Genomic DNA, 26,184 nt, shown 5'->3' with positions numbered 1-26,184 from the left:
TGAGGACTGAGGACTCAGGACTGTACCTGTGTGAAGTTGGCACAGATTACGGGAGGAGCTTTAACAAATGTCAACTCAACGTCTCTCGTGAGTCGATCCAGTAGAAGTTTCTTTACAACCTGTGAAGAACAGTATTATGGACTTTCCAGTAGAAAACAGTGGCAGTGTAAAACTCTCAGTTCTAAGTAACTGTGTCGGCTGCATAGACGTGACTGAGTGAAGGAAATGCTGGAACTCACTTTAGAATAGTCTTTGTATTTTTATATCAGGCAAAAAACCCAACGTGTTTCAACATGAGTGAAATATTTTACACTTTATTTTGTTGCTGTTGAGCGAAATGTTTTTTCTTTACATGAACAACACAGATTTGTTTGGTCTCTTTGCAGCAGCGAGGGATCGGCCTGAACCTGAGACAGAACCTGAGACAGAACCTGGAGAACCAAACACAGCAAATCAGGGAAGGATCAGCCTCTACAGTGGACTGGGACTGACAGCAGCTGTTGTTCTGACTCATTTCATTCATTCGTCCTGAGGAAAGTTTCAGCTCAGCAGAAACAGTTTGATCCACAAAGTAAGTGAAAGTGTCAGAATTCAACTTTGTACAACAGACACTGAAAACACTGTTTTCCCCTTTAGTTTCTTCAGTAAGTGACTATAAGAGCCACAGGACACTGTCATCCATCATTGGCTGGACCTCAACAGTGGTATGTGGTTCAGCCAATAATAAAGTGGTCAGTAAAGTCTGTGACTGACTGAGAGATGAAGTTACACCATTGGTCGGTCCAGTGTTGGACTTTTCCCATTGGCTCTTTCAAAATGATTTGGTGGGAACAGTTTCTATTACGTCTTTTACAGTGGAAACAATACACGGTCCAGTCATACACTAGATCTATACCTAGTCTTATTTTGAAAGGACACCTTGTTAAACTGTGTCAGACAGATGTGAAACGTGTACTGTGTTAACTTCATGAAATAATGCTGAGAAGCTTGTCTACTTTTACTGACTTACCCATCATGCACTTGACCTGATGGTATGAAATGGTAGCAGCTCACAGGAAGTGATGCGACTGTTTGTGTTTGTGAAAACTGTATTTTTGATTCTGATTTTCTGCCTGTCTGTTACAGTTTGTTGTTATTTGCTGCCTGTTATTGTCACTTTTTCATTGGATGTAATCTCCAGAGAAAAGCTGTGAGTTAACACTGTTGTTAATGAGCACGGTCACTAGAGGGAGCTCTTTGTGCTCATTTACACCATCAGACACTTTCCTGTTTTTCCTCAAGTGTTTTCTTCATGTATGTTTCAGTATCGTTGAACTTCTCGTCTCCTCTATCTTAACGACAGGACCTGAGTCAAAGGTTTATCTGTGACATGAAATTCATATTTTTGTGTTACATCATGTTTATATTGTTTTGGTTTAGAGTTTAAATTGAGTCATTACAGCATCAACAACTCATATCAGTGTAAATAATGTTTCCATTTGATCTGACAAATGTAAAATCTGACTAATATCACATTAGATTTGGAGTCTAGACGTCTTCACACTGTCAGTCCCACTCTGAGCCCTGTGTCCACCTCCACTTCTTCTTTCTCCTCCTGTTGCTTCATCTAAAGCTTCATCCACCAGCTCTGCACTTTATTATCATTATTATTATTATTGTTGTTATTATTATATCTTAATCCTCTTGACCACTGATGGAAACTCTTAAAATGTACAATAAACTTTCCTCATGTTCAGTTTATAATGTGAATATACTGTAAATAAATTCTTGTGTGTGTGATGTCAATAATAATAAACTTCATTAATAATCTTTTTTTATAAATGGTTCAGTGTTGTACAGACTATGCTGCTAACTAGACTTGATGGAGTTTGGCCCCTCAGCTCTATATTTACTAAGACTGTCAGAGACACAATTGTATTTTTCAACATCCTTTACATCTGCTGTTGTTGAGCCCAAAACCTGAGAGACCAGAACCAGAAGGATCGTCCTCTACACTGGACTGGGGCCGACAACAGCAACAACAGCAGCAGCTACAGTGGGTAAAGGAACTGAATATTTCTTCACACAACTGCACAAAACTTCACCTTTTTTATCTGTTACTGATGAAAAAGTCACCCTCTCGTGTCTGTGAAAGACACTCATCTACATGTTCACCTAAAGTGGACAAAACTCAAGTGAAAACAATACCTAAGTCTTATGACTGAGGTGCAGGCCAAGCGCTCCCCCTGCTGACCATTTATCAGAATTGACTTTACCCAACTACTGAATTTTCCCTTCTCTGTTCACCAAAATAAAACTGCTGCTGACAAAAACAATTTATAACTCAAACATTTACCATTTTGCGACACAGAGTGAGATTCAGCACTACTATCAATAGCCATTCATCCAATGCTGACTCTGCTCATTTCACACAAGTCATAGCAATGAAAGTGGATTTATTTACACATTTTAAAAAAAGTACATTAAAAGTAAAATTACAGTAGCTTAAACGTTGTCTAATATGGAAATATTTTGAGATGAAGGTTAAATGAATGAGTGTTAGCTGCTTCCGGGTACAACATTTTGGTCCAACCCACCGTGACGTCACGCATTAGTTCGTGAACTGCCGCTTCACAGCCTTGAAGCCTCGAGTTGGCGTTTTTGGCCGTCGCCATCTTGGTATATTTTTTTTAAAACCAGAAGAAACCGTATTTGGAGGAGAGGGTGGAGCTGGGGAGGAGAGAGAGAGAGAGGTGTGGATCTGACCTGAGAACCGCAGTCACTATGCACCGACATCCTGACGGACTGCACTGATGGACTGTAAATAAAACGTCCCGTCACTGTTGGCTGGCCGCTCGGATTCTAGCTAGCTGCTAACTGACGGTTAGCCATCACTTCGCGCCACCTGCTAGCTAGTTCGAGTCACTGAACGTTCAGCGTCTCGGCCGTTTCTGTGCTGTTGGTCCTTAATGGAGGATTTTTCATGACGATGTCGGATAAGGAATATGGCGGTTGTGCGGTTAATTGATGAAGACGCGCTCTTGTCTTTCGCGGTAAGTGAAATTCTTAGCACTTAGCACTAATTAGCTGGTATGGATGCCTACGCATAGCATACCTGGTTTGTTAGCTTAGCATGTTAACTAGCTAATTAGCCAGCAAAATGACTTTATAATTGGGTTAATACTATTACTACAGCGGGTACAGAGCTAGATGTGAATGCAAACTGGCTACATGTTAAGTGAAGACAAAATAATAAAACACAGGGGCAACACTTTGCAGTAGTTGTTAAAACGTTTTTCATTTATTCAACAATGAACATAAAAGTAAAGGTGTACCTGAAGCTATTTCATCCAGTCACAAAAAAAATCTGTAAAGAAAATTACATCTTTAAGTCAGTTTGATTGTAAACGGACAAAATGAATTGTATTTTTTAAATTGTCCTCTATTATTTTCTACAAAGATACGTAGGTATAAACAAATACTAAACATATTGCAAGTTAAAACACAAAGGCATAAAAACTATCAATTTCTAGTATTATACACAGACATTCACAACTTACAAAATTCAGATTTAAAATATGTATGAATGTGTATGTGTTTTACAGCATTTCCATGTTACTGAAAAAATATAATATAGAATACATATTTACAGTAACTATGGCACTTAAAATACCATCTAGTCAGGGTGATGCCACAGCTACATAGGAGACAGATTTATAATAGCTTGCTAGCAATACATTTTTGTAGTTTGAGAAACAGAGTTTAAAAGTTTAAGGCTGTGTTCATGGATGGATTACCCAACAGGCCAATGGGCACAGGCCCAGGTGGTGAGCAGGTCAGGAAATGACTGATGTTTGAAATGACTGTTAATATTTCTTCCTTGAAAGTCATAGAGGTCAGTTAAACGATGCAAAATGCACACAAATAATCTTTCCATCTGGGGGTTGAATGAGGATAATTTGACTATTCTGGTTAGCTAGTAAGCTAGCTAACGGTTAGTTCTGGTTAACTGAGCAGACTGTTGTTTGAGTCATTATTATGATATAGAAACCAGAGCTGAGAACAAGAAGGTTACTATGTGACCTCCATTTAGAAAAACATTCAACTTTACCCGACTGCTCAGTTTGAAGTGGAGAACGCATATCAACACACCACAACAAAACGGTTCAAGCTAGCTTTGTATTTACAGCTTTTTGGTTGAGATTTATATGCTGTTCTCTGACAAATGATTCAAACTAGCCGGGAGCAGACTGGAAATACAAGAGAACATTGTTGATGTCTTGATGGTGTTTCAAAGACAAAGTCTCTGCCTCCATGTTGATCTTAGAGTCATCGGTGAAGGTGCTAAGAAGAGGAGGAGGAGAAGGAGAAAGGAGAGAAGGGGAGGACAGAAGAGGTAGCTTCAGGAGAGGTGAGGAGCTGATTGCACCACGCTGGCTCGTCCAGGTTTATTTCAACAAATGGGTCAGTGGAGAAAATGCCTAATGACAGAAGACAATACAGACAAAAGTATTACAATGAGATTTGAATTATCCAAAGACATTTAATGAAATACACACAGCACAAAGTGGTGAAAAACAGCTAACCTAGCTCCAGCAAAGATGCCTTAATATACACTTTATATCTTTGTGATATAAACAATGAAATAGCTATTTCTTGACAGACAAGCATTTCTTTGCATTTATCATTCCTAAAAATGCCCTGCAAGTCTCACAGCTCTATAGAAGTGCAATGATGATTTTTGTTTTATAATTTATGTCAGTATCCATATGAATAATCTTACATGGGTTGTTGTTGTTTTCGTTCTGCTGTGTCTCCACGATAGCATCGAAGAACAGGTTGGTGCTGCTCGGTGAGTTGGACGTCTTGTCAGCTGGGTCATCGCCTGATGAGGGGCTGGTGGGCGAAGTCTCCAGACCATTTGCATCTGGCTCTTCCTGTAGATCTGGAGATGTGGACCAAATGGGAAGAGAAGAAAAGGTAAGATCCAGAGTTATTGAAAAGATGTAGACTTGATGAATGTGACGATGGGAAATGTTCCGTGCACATTGGGCAACACGGTTGCATTCAAGCATAGGAACAAACTTAAATGAGAGCTGAAATTCTTCAAGTTCTCTGAGGCCGTCAAAACATCATTAATGTTGATTTCTGCTTCCCAACATAAGGACTTGAGAACTTTGTCGTCTTTTCTGTCCTTTACTTGATAAACCTTTTTAAGTTTTTGTCTAGTACAGAACATCACAACTTGATCGAATGTAAGGCTTGGGAAGATTTTAGACCACAGCCATTTCGAAAACTGGTAGAGATACAGTTTGATGTCAAGAGATTCTTTGCTGTTAGAGTCTTATAATACTAAATACTCGACACAGCACCAAAAGAAGCATTTAATTTTGTACCGTTCTCTCCATTACAGCCGTTTTCCTCCGGCTGTAGACTTGTGCCGTTGCTTACTGGAGGAGTTGAAAGGTCATTGGTGGTCACTTGTTCTTTAGGCGCAGGTCGCTCTGAGATACAACACACACAAGTCAGGATAGTCTTATAGTCTTATATAGTCCTCATAATTTAAATGCAACCACACACACACAAACGCACCTAGGTCATCCAGGTAGACTGGTTCAAAGGTGCCGGTGGGTTCGTTGAATTGATTGATGATGGGATTTGGGCGCTGAAGGTCAAATGAATATGTCTGGAAACACAAATGAACAAGTAAGCTAAAATGTGGCACACAGGAGCATCTGTTAACTATCTTCATTGTAACATTGAGTGGGTGTAAAATATGTATTTTAAAGGAAATGACACCAAAAAATAATCTCTCCATCTCTATGATTTGTTCCCTTACCCTGGAGACTCTCCTGAGGAAGTAGAGGATGACACACAGGACAATGATCACCAGGATGATCAATACCAGGATCACATAACCTAGAGAGAGATGAAAATAGAGATAGAGAGCTTTGTCACTTTTATTAGCAGCGGTAGTACGGTTAGGGTTGGGGTTGGCGTTAGCTAATGGATTTGAAAGGAAGTATAGATTTATAAAGTGATGTAGATAATTGAAACAATTTCATAGTTTAAAAAAAAAGTAAAAACAAATATTAGACGGATATATTTGATTACTATGAAAGAATGGAGCAAGTGTTCAATATCACTATAAGGGTGGGGAAATGTTGCTTTCATAAAAAGTGACTTTAGGAAATAAAATAGGATTAAATAAAACTTTTATTGTGAAATAAAAACAACTAAAACAAAACTTGAAATAATCAATGATAATGACGATAATAATATCATTAATTAAAATTAAAATATGTTATGTATTTAGCACAAATTGATTTAAAAAAAAAATTGTATTTATGTTTTTAATATTGAACATTTGGGCCTCCATATTAAATGGCATTGCGTAAAAGAAATATAGAATTAGACATGTTTTCTCAAAATTATTACTTGTCTACTATGTCAGACCTATTATCTCAAAATTTAAAAAAAATTATGTCATAACTTCAAGAACTGGTTAAGTCATAATTCTGGGATTTTCTGTGAATTTAAAGTAAAAAAAAACAAAAAACTATAATGTAAAATTATGATAAGTCAGTCTGATAGTAGCTGTAGCAGAAGCGGTGAGAAAAAGAAAATATTTACAGCAAAACAAAGCAGAATACAATAGAACATGCTGCTTAAGGTTAAAAATCATAATAATACAATTTCCTTACCCCAGGATGAACCGCCTGTGTCTTCCTCTGTTACGAAAAGAGACAGACAACTGGTTACTGCTCAGTACATTCAAACAAATACACTGTCATTTCATGGCGTCACTGTGCACGCCCTCTAGTGGAGAACAGAAGAAAAAAAATTTACAACTAAGGTATTTTAATATTACTTAAGAGTCCATCAAAACTTCCAAACCCCCTTCATTTAAGAGACTACATTCTGATGTTCAAACAGAGCAGACTGGATATTATTAGTTAGTTAGTTAGTGGGAAGGATGTCCTTGTGGCCTTGTGGTTAATTGTCCCAGATTTAATTTCAGCTGGGGATATAACAACATAACATACCCCTCCTTCTATCTCCCCATGTTTCCTGTCTGTATCTACACTATTTCTGTCCAACAAAAACAGCTTTCCAAAGGCTTTAGCCATCTGACCTGACAGTCAGTTTGGATAGTTGTTGATGACTCCTTCAAATTAAATCCCCAGATTGTTAATAAAGTTGTCCCACAGGGAATAATATTAACACTTGTTATTTAGTTCATGCAGAAACAATATCCACTTTCCAAGTGAGCACTGCAGTGTTTTTACGCAGACAATACCATATTCTATGTCAACTGCAAATCAGGCTCTCTTTAGGTTACAGTCTGCTTTTAACAAATTCCCAACTTCTTATTTTGTCATTATCGATTTTAAACTTGACTGGTTGCTATTGAAAAACCAACGTTCAGAAAAGCTGAGTGTATGTGCACTTTGCATGTGAAGAAGTGACCACCAGCCGTTGGGCGTGCGTCTGAACATATGTGTGTTTGATGGTTTGTCAGATGAGTGTGAATGTGTTAGAGTGCATGCGATTGTGTAGACGGCAGAGAGTATGAGCACGTGATAGCTGTGGTTTGACACACAGGAAGACAAACTGAGGCACGCAATTCGTGAAGCTGCCTTTTGCATCCGTGACAGTCAGGTACCTGGCTTTGATGAGGTCGCCTGAAAAACTGTCGCACTGCCAACTCCAGCGCCCTCGCTCACGCTCCCTGTCGTGCTGTCCAAGGCTGTAACAGGTGCCTTTGTGGTGCCACCGCCTCCCACTGTTGTGTTAAACGAACTGTCATCCTCGTCTCCCTTCCTTGTTTTTTCCGTAGTCTGTAAAAGACATAAGATCACAGTTTGTATAAGTAAATATGACTCTGACTGACTGACAGCAGTTTCTAATTCAGATAAGCTTGTCTGGCCTGATCGGATTGATTTCCATCAGTCAGGTCCAGCTGCAGTGCTTTAGTGTGTATATATATTTAGTTGTATACTGTATCATCATGTTGAGGGTAATTTCTTTTAAAATCAGCTTTAAATATGTTGTTTCACATAGTGGGTCCTGTATGTATGAATGTATTTATTTATTTATTTATTCATTCCAATGGTTTTGGTTGTATTAATGTTTTCTTACAGCAAGCCATTAAATTCCTTTAAGCTCCAGAGGAATTTAAACTTGTGTGAGATAGGTCATCCCTTTTAGAGAGGAATTAGTAACCATTATATATTTATTTACATATTTTTATAATGTTATTTTATTGTCACTAAGACTGCTTCATGTTTGACTTAAATATTTAACTGTTCCAGATTAATTTGATGTTTGACATTTTAAATAATATTCTAACCCTAACGAGCTACAACATCTTAATTTATGCTAAGCTAAACTTCTTAAATATGAAATAAAAGCCACTGTATATTTAAGTATGGCATTTTAAGTAATGAGAAAATAACATCAGGTATTTTGTTGCACTCTGGGTTTAACTTTTCCACCGGTAAGAGTTGGTTTCAAACAGCAGAGTAGCGTTTGACTGGTAGCATGTTACAGGTACAGAGGTACGACTTGAAGTTCATTGGCTCAGGTTGGCACTAGTTCTTACCTCACTGTCTGCTGAAAGATCATCTGTTGCATTCTCTGTGACAGTAGTCTTTAAAGGGGTGGGGGCCTCCGTGGGGTTGGTAGAGTTATTTTCAGTTTCATTCAGTGACTGGATATATCGGTTGTCAGTACTGGGGGCCGGGGAACCTGTGTCAGACATAGAGGAAATACACACAATCAGCCAGATGTTTTCTAAACAGTAATACATGACAGATGCAGGATGTGGGCACTGTCACCATGGCTACGTGGTAATGGTGTGACACGGCAGCACAGCTATCTAACACAGTACAGCAGAAACAGTACCTGCAATGACAGGTACGAATTTGCAACGACGTCTGTGTAGGAAACCTCCCTAAAGGGGTCCCATTTAAAATAAACACAATGGGGATCGATGATTGGTCGTTAGCTACGCCTATTCACAGCTCATTCGCTGTCTGGCTGCTGCTTGGTCGATTGAACGTGCTGCTGCTCAGTCCCGCCCACTGAACACCGTCAGTGTTCAAGCTCTGATGTGGCTCAGAACTAAGAAGGAGAGGAGATAAGGTCTGTCCACAAAGTCTCTAGATATGCCACCAGTTGATTTTATAGAAAAAAAAAGTAAATAAAGGTTTTAAAAGTCGCCAAATCTCGCGAGAAAATCACTAGATTGCCAACGCCACTCAGTAAGAACTCTCCTTACAGGGACTTAATGTGTCGATGAGCACTGGTTATGTGGGTTATTTACAATCTCACAGCATTTAAGTTATTTATTTATGTTTTTATTGTTCTTAATAATATATCATATTATGAAAATTACAATGTTTTTCACGCTCTTTATATCTAGAAAATTCTACGAATCTGAACATTCAAAATGAAGAAAAATGTTAAATTTTGGACATTTTTTGTTGGTGGAAGGGCCCTTTGGCAATGCAGCATGGACAGGAACAAGACAATACAGTTAGGCACAGTTCAGGACGGTACATCCGACCTGGGCAGCACAGTACAGTACAGTTCCCAAAGTGGCCCAAAGAAAAGCCAAAGCTGTTTTAAATTAACTTTAACTATGTTTAATAAAGTTTTAAAACAAGGCAGCAGTCAGAATTAGTTAAGTCTAAATATTTGCGTTTGTGTATAAAGCTTAAAGAAATGCTGATAAATCTCAGCTTTTAACTGACTGAGGCAAAGATAGATCAAGGCTACAGGGAGTACAAATGTACAGATGTACTCCATGGTCAGGTTATTGTCCGACCTCGCCGTCATTGCAGTGCAGTGCGTGACAGGACACAACACGCCCTGGTCCACAGTAGGTCATGTGTTAATCAGGTGTGGCGTTACCGTACCTTCCTCAAGTGATGAATCAGAAGTTGAATCGAGTTGTCCTCTGGAAATTGAAGAAATTGCTAGAACTGAGACAGAAAGAGAAAATGATGAAGGGAGAAACATAAGACAAGATAAGAAATGAAGTTTGGCAGAGCCATGCTGAGAATTATGTAAAGTCACCTGAAAACACCAGTGGAAATACACAAGGACTTTAATGTTAATATGAGCTAAAGCATCACATGTGTCTTAGTCCAGCACTTACTTGAACATAACCAGTTCTAGTTAAGAGGTAGATGATACTTGTTGACCACTAAGTTTTACTTCACAGAGCTGCTGCTGCTGCAACAGGTTTTCATATGTGTGAAAACGTTGGTGTGAAAATGCAATGACAAATAAAAGATCATAGAATACTGAAGTGTATTAATTACATACTTTATACACACATTCCACGTACTGTGACCTCTGACCTTCGACTGAAGCTTATTCAACTGTCTACCCTATGTTTTATATATAGTAATAAATACACACATCAGCAAGAAAAATACTAATTCACTTACACAGTTTCATATTTTATGTCTTAAAACAGATTTTTTTTAATTATTTTTTTTATTTTTATTAATGGATCAAATGATTGTTTGCTGCCGTCATACAGTAACTTAAATATTAGGATATATTTACTATATTGAGACACATGTTCAGTGTCATGTTGAATAGAAAAATAAAACTTCATTAGACACATTTATGGTAGAATGAACGATGCTGTGTTATTGAACCACTGGAAAAAAATAAGTAAAAATAAATAATGTGGTTTCCCACAATTTTAACTTATAATGTGGCATTTGTGTGCTCCTTACTTCCTGTATAAAGAGGGCAGGGGTACCCAAGTCCTTGAATGACCCTTAAAGTGCATGCAAATATAGATTTGAGACAAAAAATAGAAAAGATCAAGGCTTTTAAAGCTTTGGTGAGTGAATCATTGGCATTGGAAGCAACTGAAACCGGAGTTTTAGCAGAATCAAGACAGTCAGGAGTGAAAACAGCGCCTGATTTAACTGACGAGAAAACAATCTGCGAGTGAGGGCGGGAGCCCTGATCTAAAAACAGATTTAATGTTTCTGTTCTGCTTTTCTTACTCATAAAATCTACTTTTTATCTGGGTTTATTGCTAAAAAAAACCAACCAAAAACAGCGACATAAATAAAAGTACGTGTGAAAGTAGGTTTGACAGTTGAGCTAAACTCACCGAGGAAGCAGAGGCGACTCCACAACTTCATCATGGTGATGGATTTATTTCTGTCTCTCTCTCTCTCTCTCTCAGATTTAGTTCCCTAAAGATGGTGGATGATCATCAGCGAGGCTGTTGAGTTTCTCTTTTATTTTCTTAATTTTGTTCCTTTTTCTGCAGCCTTGTTGCTTTACCTCGACTCTCGCTTCTTCTCTCTGAGCGCTCAGCTTTGTTCTCTTCCTCTCTCCTGCTCTCTCTCAGTATCTCTCAACCTTTCCTCCTCCTCGCTCTCTCTCTCTCTTCCTACCTCTGCAGCTCTCTCGCTCTTTTGTCCTTTCTCTCTTTACAACTCTGTCTTCTTCTCTGTTCTGTCACATGTGCCAGTTGTGGAGAACATTTAACCACACAAAATACTCCAAAAATATCTGCATTGAAAATTGAGCATTACACTTTTAAATGTTAGTATTGGCTTTCAGCTCAGTTCAACACCTTATGTTCCACGTACATATTTACAGGAATATCCTAAAAAATAACAATGAAATACTGTAAAATAAAGCGTTGCTGCTGTTTAACTATTTCCACCCTGTTGGTTTCAATGCATTATATTGCATATTTAACTGTTAGAAAGTACAATATTTCCAGCATGTAATGGAAATACTCAGGTATTATATTCCACCATTGCTATATGGCCAAAAGTATGTGGACACAGAATAGTGGCTCTTACTGCTGCAGCACACAATGATATTTTCTGATTTGTAGTGATCTTTCAAGTTTGTAGCAGCAGTTTGGGAAAGCACCTACTCTGTTTCATCACATTAGCACTTCTGGGTACAAATCTAAGACTACGTTTTCCTAGTGGAGGAACTCGACCGGCCTGCAAAGAGCTCCAACCTCAACCCCATCTAAAACATTTGGTCGTGGGACTAAACCCCTGCATCCTGGTTCTACAATCTACCAGAGGGAAGTTTATAGCTGCAGAATAATGCAGTAATTATTTGTTTTTGTAACTCTTTCCACCCCCGACAGTACTTTCCCTGTGTCGCCCCACTATTTCTCAACATCTCGACCCCCACGGTCTCTCTCTCTACACTTCACTCTCTTTGTCTCTCTACCCTCTAAGTTTCTCTCAGTATCAGTCAGAAATCAGGAACTGAGTCATCAACCGCAGCTCTAGCTCAGATCAGCACAGGATGCTAGCTTAGTTTGTGACTCTATACCTCAGCAGCTAGGACTTATCTCGTTCTAATTCTCACTTTGTCATGTTTGAAGCCACTGCATTAAGATCTTTAACGACAACATGAAGGCCCTTCAACTTCATTTTAAAACTACAAAATGATAGACATATTCTAAAAGCTCATGAAGACCAGCTTTGGTGCTTGATTTATCATTTTTACAGTATGTATTTTTGAAGACTTTCATGCTTTGCTACAAGTTAAGAAAATTATCTAAAACTTATTATTTTGGTGCAATTTACTTGTTGAAGATGTGATGTCTTCAACAGGTTTTGGTGTCACAGTTGTGGAAGTTCTAACTTTGTTTTTATTTTAGCATTATCAGAAAAGTGTAAATAAAACACCAAAGATAAAAGTACATATTTGGCAGAATGGCCCCTGTTTACTGTTCAACAGTTTAATAGTTTAAATCTTATTTTATAAGTTATATATACATGTAAAATCTGCACACCTAAATGTATTTTTTCCCCCACTCCCTGCACTGTAGTACGCTCTAGTACAGGCTGGGGTTACCTGAGGACGAGAGAGAGGACGGGTCATCTTTATCTAATTTTTCAGGTATGAGTAGGTCTAAATCATCGCTGTCAAATAATGAATAAAACCCGTTGTCCATAAGTTGTTTGGACCAATCATAGTCATGAGGGAGGAACTACTGGCAGCTACTCGCAGCGACTGTTTTGGTATTTGTAACAATTGCCTTTCACAGACGGCAAGAAACCGACGTGCTAACTAGTTTCCAAATCTCCTCAGACTACGGTTTGTTGATTCTGTATATTGTTGATTTACTTGAGCAGGTTAGCAGGTAGCAGTGGACTGGTACTAGCTAGCCATGTGCAAGGCAAGGCCTTGAACCTTGACCCGTCTGGTAGTAGGACGATGGACTTAAGCTGTGAGTCAGTTGGGGAATCCATTTGGAGAAGCTAGCAGGGAAGAATACTTGGTAGGAGACAGGTTTACTGGACAAGTCTTGGAGCAAGTACCATAGAGAAATGTAATGTAGTTAATTTAAATACATCTGGAAATAACTGGAACGAGGAGTGTGGATCCAGTTTTAAAAGCTTTACTATATTCAGATAACATCAAAAATGCATTGTATTGTAAATGTATTGGTAGAATAGATTTCTACTCAACAACAGTGATGATATAAGATCTTCTTAATCTGCTAATCACCAATTCACAGAACCATTTGATTAACTCTGTCTGATCAACTCAGCATCTCGACATCCATAAATAAATTGTTAAGTAATGAGTTTTACTTAAATTCATAGGAACAGAACAGTTCTGAGGTCCTCAGAGAGAGAGGTACTTAAATATGTGGTTATAGAGTGGCTTCCCTTTGCATTTTCTTATCAGAGGCTAATTTAGAGATGAAGAGTCATATAGAAAGAGTCATAGAAACACCACAAATAAACTTTAGAATATGAAACAAGCCTTTTCATTAAACACATTCTGAAAGATTGCAGTGTATTTACGATTACACAGTTCAACAAAAGGTCATCACAACATACACGATATGAAATGCTCTTCAATATGCTAGCATGCACAAAACAAGGAGAACGTAGATCAGGCAGGGGCGGGTTAGGTTAGCTGTGGAGGAGGAGATGGGGTCACTGGTGGTGTCGGCTGTAGGGAGAGAGAGAACAGGTCGTCCATTAAAAGGCAGCAACATGGGAGTGAACAGAGCATTTTACCATGGTGTCACAGCGAGGTTTGTCCTCTTGCAGGGCTTGTTGCCAACCTTTTCTTTGTTAATTCTCACTTTCTGTGGAAACTATGGCATCAGTAAATGGCCATATTCATGTTCGGTGATTGTGCCAATTAAGCAGTGAGGTATGGTTAAGGTTAGGCCTGTAAATCACTAGGTCAGGGTTAGGGAAAGATGATAGTCAGTGTTAATAAAAAGGCTATCAGAGTTGTGTTGTTTTATTAACTGCATTTTCTTTCCCGTATTTTGTTGTAATCATTATAAACAGAACGAATCCACTGCTCACCGTGCCTAGCTACGGTTGCTAATCTATGACAGGACAATTGCTGCTAGTGCAAAACTAATGGTCAATTGATTGATTTATTATTACAGACTGTGAAAAGTTTTGTTTTATGTCGTCCATCTTTTTACCCACGAGATAAAACATGAACATGAGAGAGCTGAAGGTTGAGGTTACCTGTGGAGGGAATGGAGAACCGGCTGTTTTCAGCTGGTTCACCACTGCCAGATGATGAAGAATCTTCATCATCCATTTCATCATCGTCACCAGCGTATCCTCTCGATAAAATGATTGTTGCAGCTACATGGATAAAAAGACAGAACGTGATGTGACGCCTTAATACAAAGCAATATGATCCCTGTCACAGGGTGAATATCTGTAAGATGTGAGCAGTTTAATTTAGAGTACTGGAAATTAGAAAACAACAAAGTGATGATCAGTGACAAGCCTAAAAGTTATAATATGATGATAATGATTTTGTGCAGCCAAACGGTTCATATCCAGTATTAGCAGAAATGATTCTGTCATATTGCAGTTAATCTTTCAAAGCTCGTTATCTGAGTCACTCCCTCATGCACTGTGATTCTTTACTTGGAGAGATTTCTCTTTCCCGTATTTCCTACATAAGGGATAGATTATAAATACCAGAGAACACAAGTTGTAGTGAAAGGGAAAACACTTGTTGTTTATATTCCAGCTGGCCCTTGAGGCCCTGAATCAATGGCCAGACGGAAGCAGTTCACGCACTGTGTAGTAAGTGTGAGGTATCTGCAACTGAGTGTTTAGCCTTCCTATCCGCAGCACTGTCAAGATATTTGACTCGAGGATTTTGACCAGTGGTTCAGCTGCTGGCAGAACTTCTGAATGTCTGAGGTTTCCTGTACGATAGTGAAACAGAATCTCCTATTTCCTGTGGCCGTGGTGTGTGTGATGTGAGGTGTGAGATGGACCCTTTTTTTAAATACAGGACAGTTGAGACAGCATGCAAACATAAGGGAGGTTGCTCGCCACCAGAGTAAGATTAGATGAAGACATGCAGCTTGCATGTGCAAAACCTAAGTTAGGGTTTGTTCTATGAGGGGAAGTGACCACATTTGGATGAAGAAGATGATGAAAAGATGAGATATTAGCTTCAGTTTGCTTTATCCATATTTCTATCAATAGCGCAAAAGTCTAATTCTTCTGCAGCCTCTCATTCACAGTGACAGGTTACCTTTAACATGTTTTCTGTGCTGTTTGGAAATTAATGTTGGTGAAAAAGCCGAAGAGGATTCACCACATTGATTTTAAAATATGTTAAATTGTTTGTCATTCATGCAGAAGCAGATAGAAATAATGGTGAATCAATAAAGAGAGGACAACGTGAGAAAAACTATCAATTCATGCTCAAATATTCATCCGTTTCTTGACTGTATTTGACTTTGGTTATTGTTCAGTATGAAGTTGTGCTGATCAATTAAAAAGCATTAGATTGATTGCGTGACTCGGCTGAAACCTAGGTTATAATGTGGTAGAGATACACTCCGTCAGGATGCCATTTCAAACCAAACGCAGTAAACCACAGACACTCACCGAGAGCCCACATCAGCAGGTAAACCTTCATCGTGGCCATCGCCGTCACCTCTCGTCCTCTTCTTCTTCTTCTTCTCCAAACGTCAGGTGAAGAAAGTAACCAGGAGTACCAGCGTATCTCCAGCTGACAGAAGGCTGCCACTGTGACTCTGCCATCACCTCACATCTGTGTATGCGTATATGTTCACATTACAAGACAGGAACTAGCTAACCACAGCCGTAGACATCACCAGACATGCTGTCTCAACTAACAGTATTAAGGCACTAGGCGCAGTTACAGGCATGAAGAGTAAAGGTGAGGAAGCTTTCAAAAAAAAAACCATGAATGTTTTTTTTTTTTTTATTAATCCGTGAACTTCATACAAAATGCAGTAAACAAAAATCAATATTTGGTTTGTTTGTTCTTATTGCTGCTGAAGATAGTTCTTTACGACTTGTCGCCCTGCTGCAGGGCATCAAAAGTGCTTAATACATTGCATAATAATAATTTAGATGTAAAGCACAGTGCAGCCTCACAGAGCTTCTAGCATTGTCTTGTTTTCTCAGTAGGTCAGAGTCCAGATTTGAAGCAGAATGACAAAACTTACTCCTGAGTTGAAGCATCTGCAAAGACACAATCATATAAATCATCCGCTCTATAGCAACGTGGATGTTTAACCCATTTCCTAAGGTACTCCCAATACCAAAAGATACAGTCTTCATTACTATATATAAACATGTAAAATTCTGCTGTTGAAAGCGTTTTCTGCTGTTTTCTTGTGTGTAAACTTTCAACTGACATTAAGTACACAAGTAGCATCAACTACTAGTGGAATTAACTACTGCCGAACACACTCAAACTTCCCCTGATGATGTAAAAGGCAACCATGATGAAACTGCACTTCAATGTTTCTAGTCACTTTCAGACCACTCCGTGTTTCCTTTAATAATTGTGCAGCTGTCGTGGTTTTGATCTTCAGTTTGATAATTGTCCTCAATCTGTCTATGGTCGGGCGAAAGATATTTTTCAAGGTTCCATTTTTAAAGAAACATAATAATTACTTCAGTACCACTTTACAATAAGACTGCCCTTATAAAAGATTCATAAATGGATTAAAATTAGGTTATTAATTCTGTTAACACTTTATAAATCATAAATAAACAAATGAACAAGTTACAACAGTTTTCATCAATTGATGCAGGTTCACTATTTGGCGAGATCAAGTTAATGCTTAATACTCATTAATCTTACTAATTCGTTACTCCCATTAATAACTGGTAAAAGGAGCCTTATAGAAACTCATTAATTAATGGCGATGTGTTTAACACTACAATAAGGCTCCTTTTACCAGTTATAAATAATTGTAACAAAAAAGTTAAGCATTAAATTGCTCTTGCAAACTCTTGAACAAGTGAATCAACAACTTAATTATTAACATTTAGAAATCCTCTATAAGGGTAGTCCTTATTGTAAAGTGTTACCATTACTTCCAAAAATCTGGGCTATATTTATTTTAGTTTTAAATGACAGTAAGATGTACTTACATGTGGTGATTTCCTTTGCTGTGGTGCTGCACCACTGTAAAAAGCTGCCACTGATACTCCAAATACATGAATGAATGTAGGAACAATGAAATACAAAAAGAAAGAAAGACACAGACAAAGCATTAACAATCTGCAAGATATTTTATGGCCTTCTGAAAATCAGTTTAATTATTTTTCACATCATATTGGCAATAATTTATTCCAAAAGGAAAGAAAAGATGAGACTGTGTCGTAGCAGTGGTTCACCAGCAGGTGGCGGTATTAACAGTCAACAGGCTGAGCCGGGAGCTACACAGCTTCACGGTCCAATGCCACAGTGTCATGATGTGAGAACAGTTTGTATGATGAAGAGGCTGGTTGTGTGAACAGTCACATCAGAGGGGCAACAAATGATTCAACAAGACAGCAGTAGCTTGCTTGTTGTTGGTGTAAAAATGTCGGAAGTCAGCACACTGGTCTGAGAGCTCAGGTGAATCATACTTTACTCAAATCTACCTTCTTTCCTACCTGATCTGAACGCACCACAGGTGAACACCAGAGGGGCTTAACAGCAAGTTATATCACTTCCTTTTAGGTGAAAATGGACAAAAATAAAGAAATGTGTTCACAAAATTCACACAATTTACATTAAAAAAAATTACGCACACTGACACAAGAGCAAATAAGATAAACCCAGATCTGATATTTGCATAAGATCTCAATTTTCATTTTTGCATCTCGGTATATTGCACTGAAATCTCTTTGTCGGTTGAAGTAAGGCTTTGTAGTCACTCTGTAAGGGTGTTTGTGTTTGTGCATATAAAGACACAACAGGAAAACAAGATCATTTTCACCATCAAAGTTTCAGCTGTAGCAGTAAGAAAAAACAGATTAAAACAAACCTCTGCCTATAGATGCACAATAACACAACAGGAGAGACAAATATATGTGAAAAACACACATCCAGTTTTGTTTGGTGTGTGTGAAATCGAGCCATTAAATTATATTTTGACTTTACTCTCTTAAAGTTTTAATTGTTGAAACAAACTGTCTAGTTCCCAAAAAGGAGACACTTTTGGAGAAACAAAAAGGGGATTGTTTGATAAAGCAAAAAAATAGGGATTAAGTTAAGTAGTTAAAACATGTCTCCAAATGAAAATAAGAATTTCCATAACATAGTAAAGCACATTTGGGCCTCAGGGATTAAAGTCATCCTGTCTTTTGTAATATTAATATTTTAAATGACATCTTTTAAATTGATAATACTGACCTTTAGCCCAAGCAGCTAGCTAGCTAGCAGCTTACTAGCTAGCAGCTTACTAGCTTGCCTAAAGTCAAGCAGCAGCTGTTTTTTTGTTGTTGTTGTTTTTTTTTTAAAGTCTAATCAAATGTAAAATCACATTAAAGTGAGACCATGTAATTAATCCAGTAATTATCACCACAGTGGCTGCTGTTCAACAAACGTTACCTTAGTCTCACTTTAATGTTTTTTATTTTTATGCTAGTGTTATGCATCAAGTTTCCCTTCCTGAGTAGGAGGTTGATTTAAAAAAGCTGGAATAAGGTCGTCTGCATTTTTAAATAAAATGATTAAATAACCAAATATCTTCTTTTTTTTCTTTTCTTTTCTTTTTTTTCCATATCAAGAAATAAGTGCAAGGATTTCAGAAAACAATGTAGAAAACTATTTGCACTGATCCCACAAATATATAGAAAACTGAAAATGATTTATCTTCAAAATAATCTCCATCAAATTATTTTCATTAGCATAAATATCCATATACACATGGGGAAAACATCAAAATATTCAAGTGCTGCCAGGTATGTATATATAGATATATATATATATATATATACATAGTGTACAAATCTATGCATAAAAACAATATAATTTACTCACACCTGTTGTGTTACTCCTCAAGAAGTAACATAATTTGTGTTGCATGTTTTGTGCTTGTACTTTTAGGACCTTAACAAGCCCTCAGTCTACTGCTACTCTGCTGCTGGCCACTTAGCAGCTCCTTTGACAAGTTTTCAGCAGTGCCTTGCTCAGAGGTACATCGATGGCAGATTCTCAGAGAGCTAGACACTCCCATTACTCCTCTGCAGAACAGTCCAGTGCGATGCTGTGCTCCTGGGCGATGGCGGCTAGCTCCTTGAGGAACTCGGCGTACAGGACGATGGCGAACACTCGGCTCTTGGCCTGGGGGGGGATCGGAGGGCAGGGCGGCAAGACGCCAAGAGGAGGCAAAGCCAGGGCGTTCCTCACAGAACCATTAGGAAGAGAAGGGTCCAGGATGATGTCGCCGTGTTGAGACTCAAGGCACTCTGAGGAACGTGAGGAAATACGATAGTAAAGGTAAATCAATCTGCTTCAATCAAAGTGTTTGACAGATCGTCAATTTATGCATCTGTCTTTTCTAATTCACGTCCACTTTATGCAGAAATTCATCATGTTAACTACAACATCATATCAATACTGCTGCTGTAACTTTATCTAACATTACTACTGGTACTACTGATACTACTGCTACCTTTGTAGTACTACATTACTGCAGCTACTTAACTAAGCCACTAAAACCATCAACGGCTGGGCTCAATATAATGTTTGAGGGTGTTAACGTGTGTGTTCGTTAACCTCTAAACTTGCTGTCCTGGTCTTTAGCCAACAAGAACCTCCAGGCCTGAGTGACCAGTGCCGGATAGTCTGGTCTGGCAGCCACGTAGCGCTCAATCTGAGCGTGCACCGACAACAACACCTACGACAGACAAACGCAGGAATAAAAGTATTATCTTCTAGACGCGTGAAACAATGAAATACAATAACAACTCAGACATATACGATGTGTGTGTTTGGACGTTACCTGATACAGCGTGCGTACGTTGGGCTGGTTGTGTGTCGTGTCTGTGCTGAGCAGGAAGGATCTCAGCAGAGGTTGTGGGTACGACGCCAGCTGGGCCAGGATGCCTGTCACCAGCAGGTTTACTGCAATGGAGTTTTCTAGAAGGTTCTCGAGCCGGGACAACAGGACGCTTATGAACGGACCTGTAAAGGGAACTCCGTGTCTACTGCTGCCTTTCTTACCGCTGCTCCCCGTCTCCTCTCCTTCCTCTTCCTCGTCTTCCTCCTCCATCGCCTCCTCCTCTCCTTCCTCCTCTCCGTCATCCCACGAGGAGCCGAAACCTAATTCTTTGCCGTGTCCCTCTTCCTCCTCTTCCAGTTTTTGCCTCAGCGCTCGGACCCGCTTCCTAAATGTGCCGATGTTGTCTGTGATGTCGTCACAGTCTGGCTCCACCCCAAAAGAGAGCATGAGTTCATGGTACTGGGACAGGAAGTCGTCGTTCTTAGCGACTTTGTTACTGGGTAGATTTGTAGGCTTGGCCTTGGTTGCAGAAACCACAGGGTCAGATTGATAATGGCCATTGGGTAGAGTGTTTGTCACTGAACACGGTTTGGGACGTTGTGTGTTGTGGTGTACATGCTGTTGGTGCGTTGTTTGCTTGTGATTGACAACAGTTGCGAAGTCACTCACGTTGCAGCTTTTCTTAAATACCTGGGCCTCTTCATCAGCGTCATCACATTCTTCGATGATGTGATTCTTTCCATTAAACCCATTGGTGAAAACTCGATTTCCCTTCAGCTCCACTTGTACATCTGTCCTGTTTTTTTCATCTTCTTCTTCCTCCTTCCTTCTCCCTATCTCCTTTCCACAGTCCTCAATCCTCCTCACTTCCTTCCCATAATCTTCACTCCTACTTCTTTCTTCCTTCCCTCCATCCTCACTCCTCCTCCTTGACGTCATAATACTGTTAACCGTTTCCATTACCGTCCTCCCTGTTGTCGTTAACATTGTTGTTATTGTCGCTGTCGACACTCCCGTCGACACTCGCTGACCGTTTGAGGTGCTTCCTCCACGTGCCCTTCGATTTGCGGCCATGAGTCGCTCCAAAAGGGCCGCCTTTGTGTCTTTCTGGGCAACTAGATCGTAAACCAAGACGTCGTCCTCAAACTCGGATTCTTCTACATACGAGCCATGCACCAACTTGATTGCACTGCGTCGCATTTCCTGGATGTGTTGAGGAGGTAGAGGAGGGGGGGCCGTCACGCCGCCATTTGCTAGCCCTGTGTTTATCAACGCCGACGAAGAGGGATCGTCATCTGCAAAAATGTCGTCCCACTCCAGCTCCAGGGCCGAACTGGCTCTCCCTGCCTGGTTGCCCATGGAGATAGTATCTGAGGAGGAGGGGGTGGGGGAGAGGGCAGAGGGGGGAGGAGTGATCACCAAAGAGGAGATGGAGTCGCTCTTGACTCGCTGTACAATTTCTTCCTCATCTTCCACGTCGTCCCCTGGTGTGTCCGATTGGTACTCCTCAGACGAAGGGTTGATCCCGTCATACGGGGCTGACCACAGCCGACATGCCCTGCCGGAAAACAAAACCCGTCAGAGCTCAAGATGTTGGACATATAAATAATCTTTTACTGGGTTATTCCCCAAAATGAGAGATTAGGATCATCAGATCACCAGATCTCTTGCTTTTAAACCACTAGCAGAATGGCAACATCTGGCTATCTATCTATCTGTCGGTCAGTTCACCTCTTTGCTCCAAACTGAAATATCTCAACAACTATTGAATGGATTGCAGAGAAATGTGGTACACATATTCATAGTTCCCACAGGATGAATCCTAATGGTTTTTGTCATCCTCTGACTATTCCTCTAGTTCCACCATGAGGTTGACATTTTGGATTTTTAGTGAAATATCACAACAAATGTAGAACAGATTGCCACGAGCCTTAGCTGTACTTTGTGTGAATTAGTAAATGTTAAACTGAAAGGGAAGCACAGGAACACACTTAACATCAGCATGTTAGCTTTGTCATTGTGATCATGTTAGCATTCAGATCCATGCAACACACAGTACAGCCTCATAGAGCTGCTAACATGGCTGCAGGCTTTTAGTCTGTTTCTTTGTATCAGACTTTACTTGTTAAAGAACAATACAGGGTTTTCTTCTCTGTAAAGCTAATATGCTGTTAAAGGGACCCTTAACCTGCCATTAGACAGTTGAGGATGTAATTTGAATGTCTACTATTGGTTTTGCATAAAAATCAATGGTTTTAGACTGATCTGTGGTTGTTTAAAAACCTGTCTCATGATGTTGTACTGAAAGAAGTCTATTTAATACACTAATGACCATTCAGAGCTGAAATATTGCAGCAAAGTTTTTCGATGCCTTGCTTCCCACAAACAAGGCCTTGTTTCATCATATCACGGCTGGTTTTGTTTTCAGGATGTACTTGTCAATCTGTCGCAGTGTTTAAAAGCAGAACCTTAAACTTTAAAAGTAATGTAACCATTATTTAATAGAATAATTCAATTTCCATTCATTGATACAGCATTTGTCCTCCTCTATAAATGCAGTACCAGAGTTTGCCCAGCAGGTGTCACTACATCACTTTACATCGTGACAGTGGAGCAGCGCTTCAGAAAGTTTTCCCTGGCCACCACTGAAACTGATGAGTAGTGTATTATCCTATCTGAGATCCAGATTGTAAAATAGCACTATTTTCTTTTATTCCATAACTCATTCCCTGATTTCATCGTAGAGGAAACACAAGTCGGGCACACTAACCTGTGGGAGGTGGCAATGGCCTGTCGTGCGTCCCAAAGGTAGTGGAGGTAGTTTACATCCATCAGAAAGTCTGAACCTCGACAGTAGCCAACGCTGTCTGACACTGACAGCTCTGACACGGACAGAAAGCTGACGTTAGTATACACGCATGTGAAAGTGTGTATGAACTCGTGCATGTGTGAGTCGCACTGACCTGCTCCTTTGGGCCAGTGGATGTGCTCAGAGTGCGAGTGTGTGTTGGCGTTGTGGATGTACACGGGGCACCAGGAGGGCATGAGGAGCAGGAAGGAGGCGGCGCTGGAGGAGTAACAGTCTCTCTGCTTTAAGGAGGAACGTTGCTTCCTGCTCAGGTGGCTGCAGGGAATCAGATACCTGAGGAGACAAAGACACACCCCGCTCAGTCCCAGCATGCATCCAGAATTCATTTACAGTCACATGTCAACAAGCATCCTCCCTGGGAGATACATAAATATTTATGCAATTAAATCCTGTGGCGATTTCTATCATCCTGATCTTGGTGCTAAATGATGGCCACTACATCAACAATATTAAAGGTCCCATATTGTATAAAAGTAGATCTCCATGTCTCTTTGCTTTTGAGATCGTTTTTGGTTCTTAAAACCACTAATATATCTTCTTATGAATATCAAAACAGCAATTAAAACACAGGAAAAGTGAAAAATATGGGATCTTTGCTGTAATGTCCCATGAGCAGTGATGGATCTATTTTGTATCACATTAACTGTGAGTTCTTATTTGTGACTAACACACCAAAAACCAAAAACGCTGCTTATTTGCAGGTTAGGATAAGGTTTTTTAGTTAGCATTAATTATATTAGTCAGATTTCTTTCAGTTTAAAAAAAAAAAAAGCTTTAATCCACATGTTCTGCTTCTTTTTGTGCAGAGAAGAAAGTCCTGTGTCCTGTGAGACGAGACAGAACAGATGAAAGAGACTAAGATTTAACTAAATCTCAGAGTTAGTCCAGTACATGCTGCCGAGAAAAACAGTTTGACCATTTATTTTTGAGCCTGTCAGACCGACCTGAACACCAGCTGCAGCATGACGTCTTCACAGAACAGACCGATCAGAGTCCTGAACAGAGCCAGCGACACCGTACCCAACTGACGGACACACCAAAGGTCAGAGGTCATCTTACTTGTTCGGCTAAAGAATCAATAAAATATCAAACTGCGATCCATTGTTACCGTCACCTGAAAAGGTGTGTTGACCCTGCTGACCAGCGTGTCCAGTATGTGCACGTTGTCGTGCGTGTGCAGCAGGATGAAGGACAGGAAGGTCTGCAGGAGGGCGGGCTCAGAGATGGAGCGCAGGAACAGGTCCAGGTACGCTGTTGTGGTCATCACCTCCTCCACCGTCAGCTACACACACACAGAAATGTTAATGTAGGAGTGATATAACTGAATAACAAAGTATTCAATCACCATTACATGAGCTTTATTTACAACCTGGTGAGAATACTATAAACATGGATTTTCAACTGGGAAACAAACATTCACATCTGCCCTCTAGAGGTAATCACATGTAGGACAAGTGGGAATCTCCTGCCTGCTGTTATTTGTTCTTTTGTACATTTTGGGTCAGCGGTGAAAAGAACAATTTACTCAAGTGTTCTTCTTTGTTTTATCTGAAGTGTTGATCCATAAGAAGATATTTGATTAGATATAAGAACCAAAAACCATCTCAGTGTAGTTTTCTGACAGGTGTTGTTCTGCTGCCTTGTTGTAATTTTACTTTAAGTACATTTTGTTGATAAAACTGATGGAATAGTGCCTCAGTCACATTTTGAATGCAGGCCTTTAACGTGTAGTTGACTAAATATCTAAATCCAAATCCTCAGTCAACACCAACAGGAGTTATCAGGAAATACAGTGGCTGATAGCGACGCTACCTTGTGCAGAGCAGGAGCCAGAACAGGCACCAGGAAGCCGTTGTAGATGTAACCCAGCAACTGAGACCGGATGGAGGGATGAGCAACCTGAGAGGAACAGATGAAGACAGGCAGAGTGATGAATCCTTCTTTTTATTTTTAAATAGCCATTGTGTGTGTGTGTGTGTGTGTGTGTGTGTGTCTGTTTGTTTGTACATTACCTTGGTAACAGCACTACAGAAGTCCAGCGAGTGCAGGAAGTGGACGAGAGCTGGAACCTGTTGACCCAAACATCAGGTAAGAGGGACGTCATCGTTCAGACAGTTAATCTATAAATTAATAAATCACTTCACTGAACCAATATATATTTTGATTCATTCAGACGTATTATTTTTTGTATTTATACATTTTTTATAACTCAAGAAATGTTGGTCTGTTCACCACTGTGGCCCGGACTGAAATAAAATGGATCTTACTTCATTTGCAGACTCAGATCCGCTCATTCATTCATTTATTTCATTCTGTCGCTCATTAGCTGTGTGGTCGTCATGGTTACCTGTTGCCAGTCGGCCTGGTCCAGACAGTGCCAGTCCTCGCTGTAAACCTGCAGCCTGGCCGGGAGAGACGAGTACAGACCAGACAGACCTGTGGCCAGCACCTGTGAACACACACACACACACGGACACAGGTAAGCTGTGCACAAACGCATGAACACACACGTTCCAGTTTAGATCAGTGTATTCTTTTTATATAGAGAAGAGAAAGAGTGCAGATACAAACAAAGGAGGGACAGGAAGGAAATGTGTGTTTTCATTGATAAAGTGACGATTCATTAAAGTTTGACTTTTTATCTTAAACAAAATCTTCCTCCCAGCAGCTTTAAGTCTTCTCATCTAACTCTGCAAGAAAGCAAATCTATTCCTCAGAAAGATGAACTATTTCTTAAACAAGAGAGGAGAGAGAGAGGGAAGACGACAGGAAAGAAAAGCTGGAGGGGAGGAGAAGGAAAAAAAGAGGAGAGAGGAGAACAAAGGAGGAGAAGACAGTAGAAAGCAACATTGTTAACGTCAACATAAACAACAATAACAGCGGCGGCGGTCAAACAGCTGCAGTCTCAAGTCTCACTAACAATCAGGCAGCCGTCCAATCACGTGCAGACTTGCTAATCCCTCCCTGTGTGCGAGCCAATCTCACACTGATTTACTAATCTGCTCTCTGCATAAAGATTGAGGTCAGAGTGTGGTCACATGGGCTTAAATCT

At 39.8% G+C, this 26,184-nt stretch overlaps 2 protein-coding genes and 2 long non-coding RNA genes across 5 annotated transcripts in view; 1 reads left to right on the top strand and 3 right to left on the bottom strand.

Annotated features, from left to right (window-relative positions):
• LOC147819496 (uncharacterized) lies at positions 1 to 1,809 on the top strand. Its single transcript, XR_015436878.1, has 2 exons — positions 1 to 87; positions 387 to 1,809. It is a non-coding gene; the product is annotated as an uncharacterized LOC147819496 (long non-coding RNA).
• Positions 1,810 to 3,251: 1,442 nt separating this feature from the next.
• LOC111650744 (uncharacterized) lies at positions 3,252 to 11,405 on the bottom strand. Its single transcript, XM_023400655.2, has 10 exons — positions 11,126 to 11,405; positions 9,903 to 9,968; positions 8,585 to 8,730; positions 7,646 to 7,820; positions 6,684 to 6,710; positions 5,819 to 5,898; positions 5,572 to 5,665; positions 5,376 to 5,483; positions 4,763 to 4,924; positions 3,252 to 4,460 (listed from the first exon to the last, which is right to left on the bottom strand). The coding sequence occupies exons 1-10, from the start codon at positions 11,157 to 11,159 to the stop codon at positions 4,324 to 4,326; spliced, it is 1,029 nt and encodes a 342-aa protein (XP_023256423.1). The 5' UTR covers positions 11,160 to 11,405; the 3' UTR covers positions 3,252 to 4,323.
• Positions 11,406 to 13,751: 2,346 nt separating this feature from the next.
• LOC147819495 (uncharacterized) lies at positions 13,752 to 16,075 on the bottom strand. The gene is made up of 3 exons (XR_015436879.1): positions 15,897 to 16,075; positions 14,502 to 14,624; positions 13,752 to 13,962 (listed from the first exon to the last, which is right to left on the bottom strand). It is a non-coding gene; the product is annotated as an uncharacterized LOC147819495 (long non-coding RNA).
• Positions 16,076 to 17,542: 1,467 nt separating this feature from the next.
• LOC111650745 (FHF complex subunit HOOK-interacting protein 1A-like) overlaps positions 17,543 to 26,184 on the bottom strand; it is a 15,972-nt gene continuing 7,330 nt past the window's right edge. Inside the window, exons 8-17 of one of the 2 annotated variants that reach the window (XM_023400656.2) lie at positions 25,480 to 25,581; positions 25,145 to 25,201; positions 24,945 to 25,031; positions 24,247 to 24,414; positions 24,077 to 24,156; positions 23,227 to 23,405; positions 23,034 to 23,145; positions 20,264 to 21,821; positions 20,038 to 20,158; positions 17,543 to 19,727 (exon numbers count right to left, since the gene is read on the bottom strand). In XM_023400656.2, coding sequence (XP_023256424.1) covers positions 19,495 to 19,727; positions 20,038 to 20,158; positions 20,264 to 21,821; positions 23,034 to 23,145; positions 23,227 to 23,405; positions 24,077 to 24,156; positions 24,247 to 24,414; positions 24,945 to 25,031; positions 25,145 to 25,201; positions 25,480 to 25,581 — 2,697 coding nt within the window. In that variant the 3' untranslated portion in view covers positions 17,543 to 19,494. Of the gene's footprint in view, positions 19,728 to 20,037; positions 20,159 to 20,263; positions 21,822 to 23,033; positions 23,406 to 24,076; positions 24,157 to 24,246; positions 24,415 to 24,944; positions 25,032 to 25,144; positions 25,202 to 25,479; positions 25,582 to 26,184 lie in introns of both variants that reach the window. The other variant, XM_087172434.1, reaches the window with a different exon arrangement.

The sequence above is a fragment of the Seriola lalandi genome, unplaced genomic scaffold (genome assembly GCF_002814215.2).
Source record: "Seriola lalandi dorsalis isolate HSWRI2012SDOR001 ecotype SW California unplaced genomic scaffold, Sedor1 jcf7180002052792, whole genome shotgun sequence".
Classification (NCBI taxonomy): Eukaryota; Metazoa; Chordata; class Actinopteri; order Carangiformes; family Carangidae; genus Seriola; species Seriola lalandi.
Note: the sequence above shows the minus strand (reverse complement) of the source record. Positions and strands in the feature narration are given on the sequence as shown.

Bases quoted from the DNA above. Each gene is read 5' to 3' on its own strand.
- LOC111650744 (XM_023400655.2), bottom strand. From the start codon at position 11,159: ATGATGAAGTTGTGGAGTCGCCTCTGCTTCCTCG. The intron at 9,969-11,125 runs GTGAGTTTAGCT...TTTCTGTCTCAG, and splicing joins GAGTCGCCTCTGCTTCCTCG to TTCTAGCAATTTCTTCAATT. The intron at 5,899-6,683 runs GTAAGGAAATTG...ATCTCTCTCTAG, and splicing joins CACAGGCGGTTCATCCTGGG to GTTATGTGATCCTGGTATTG.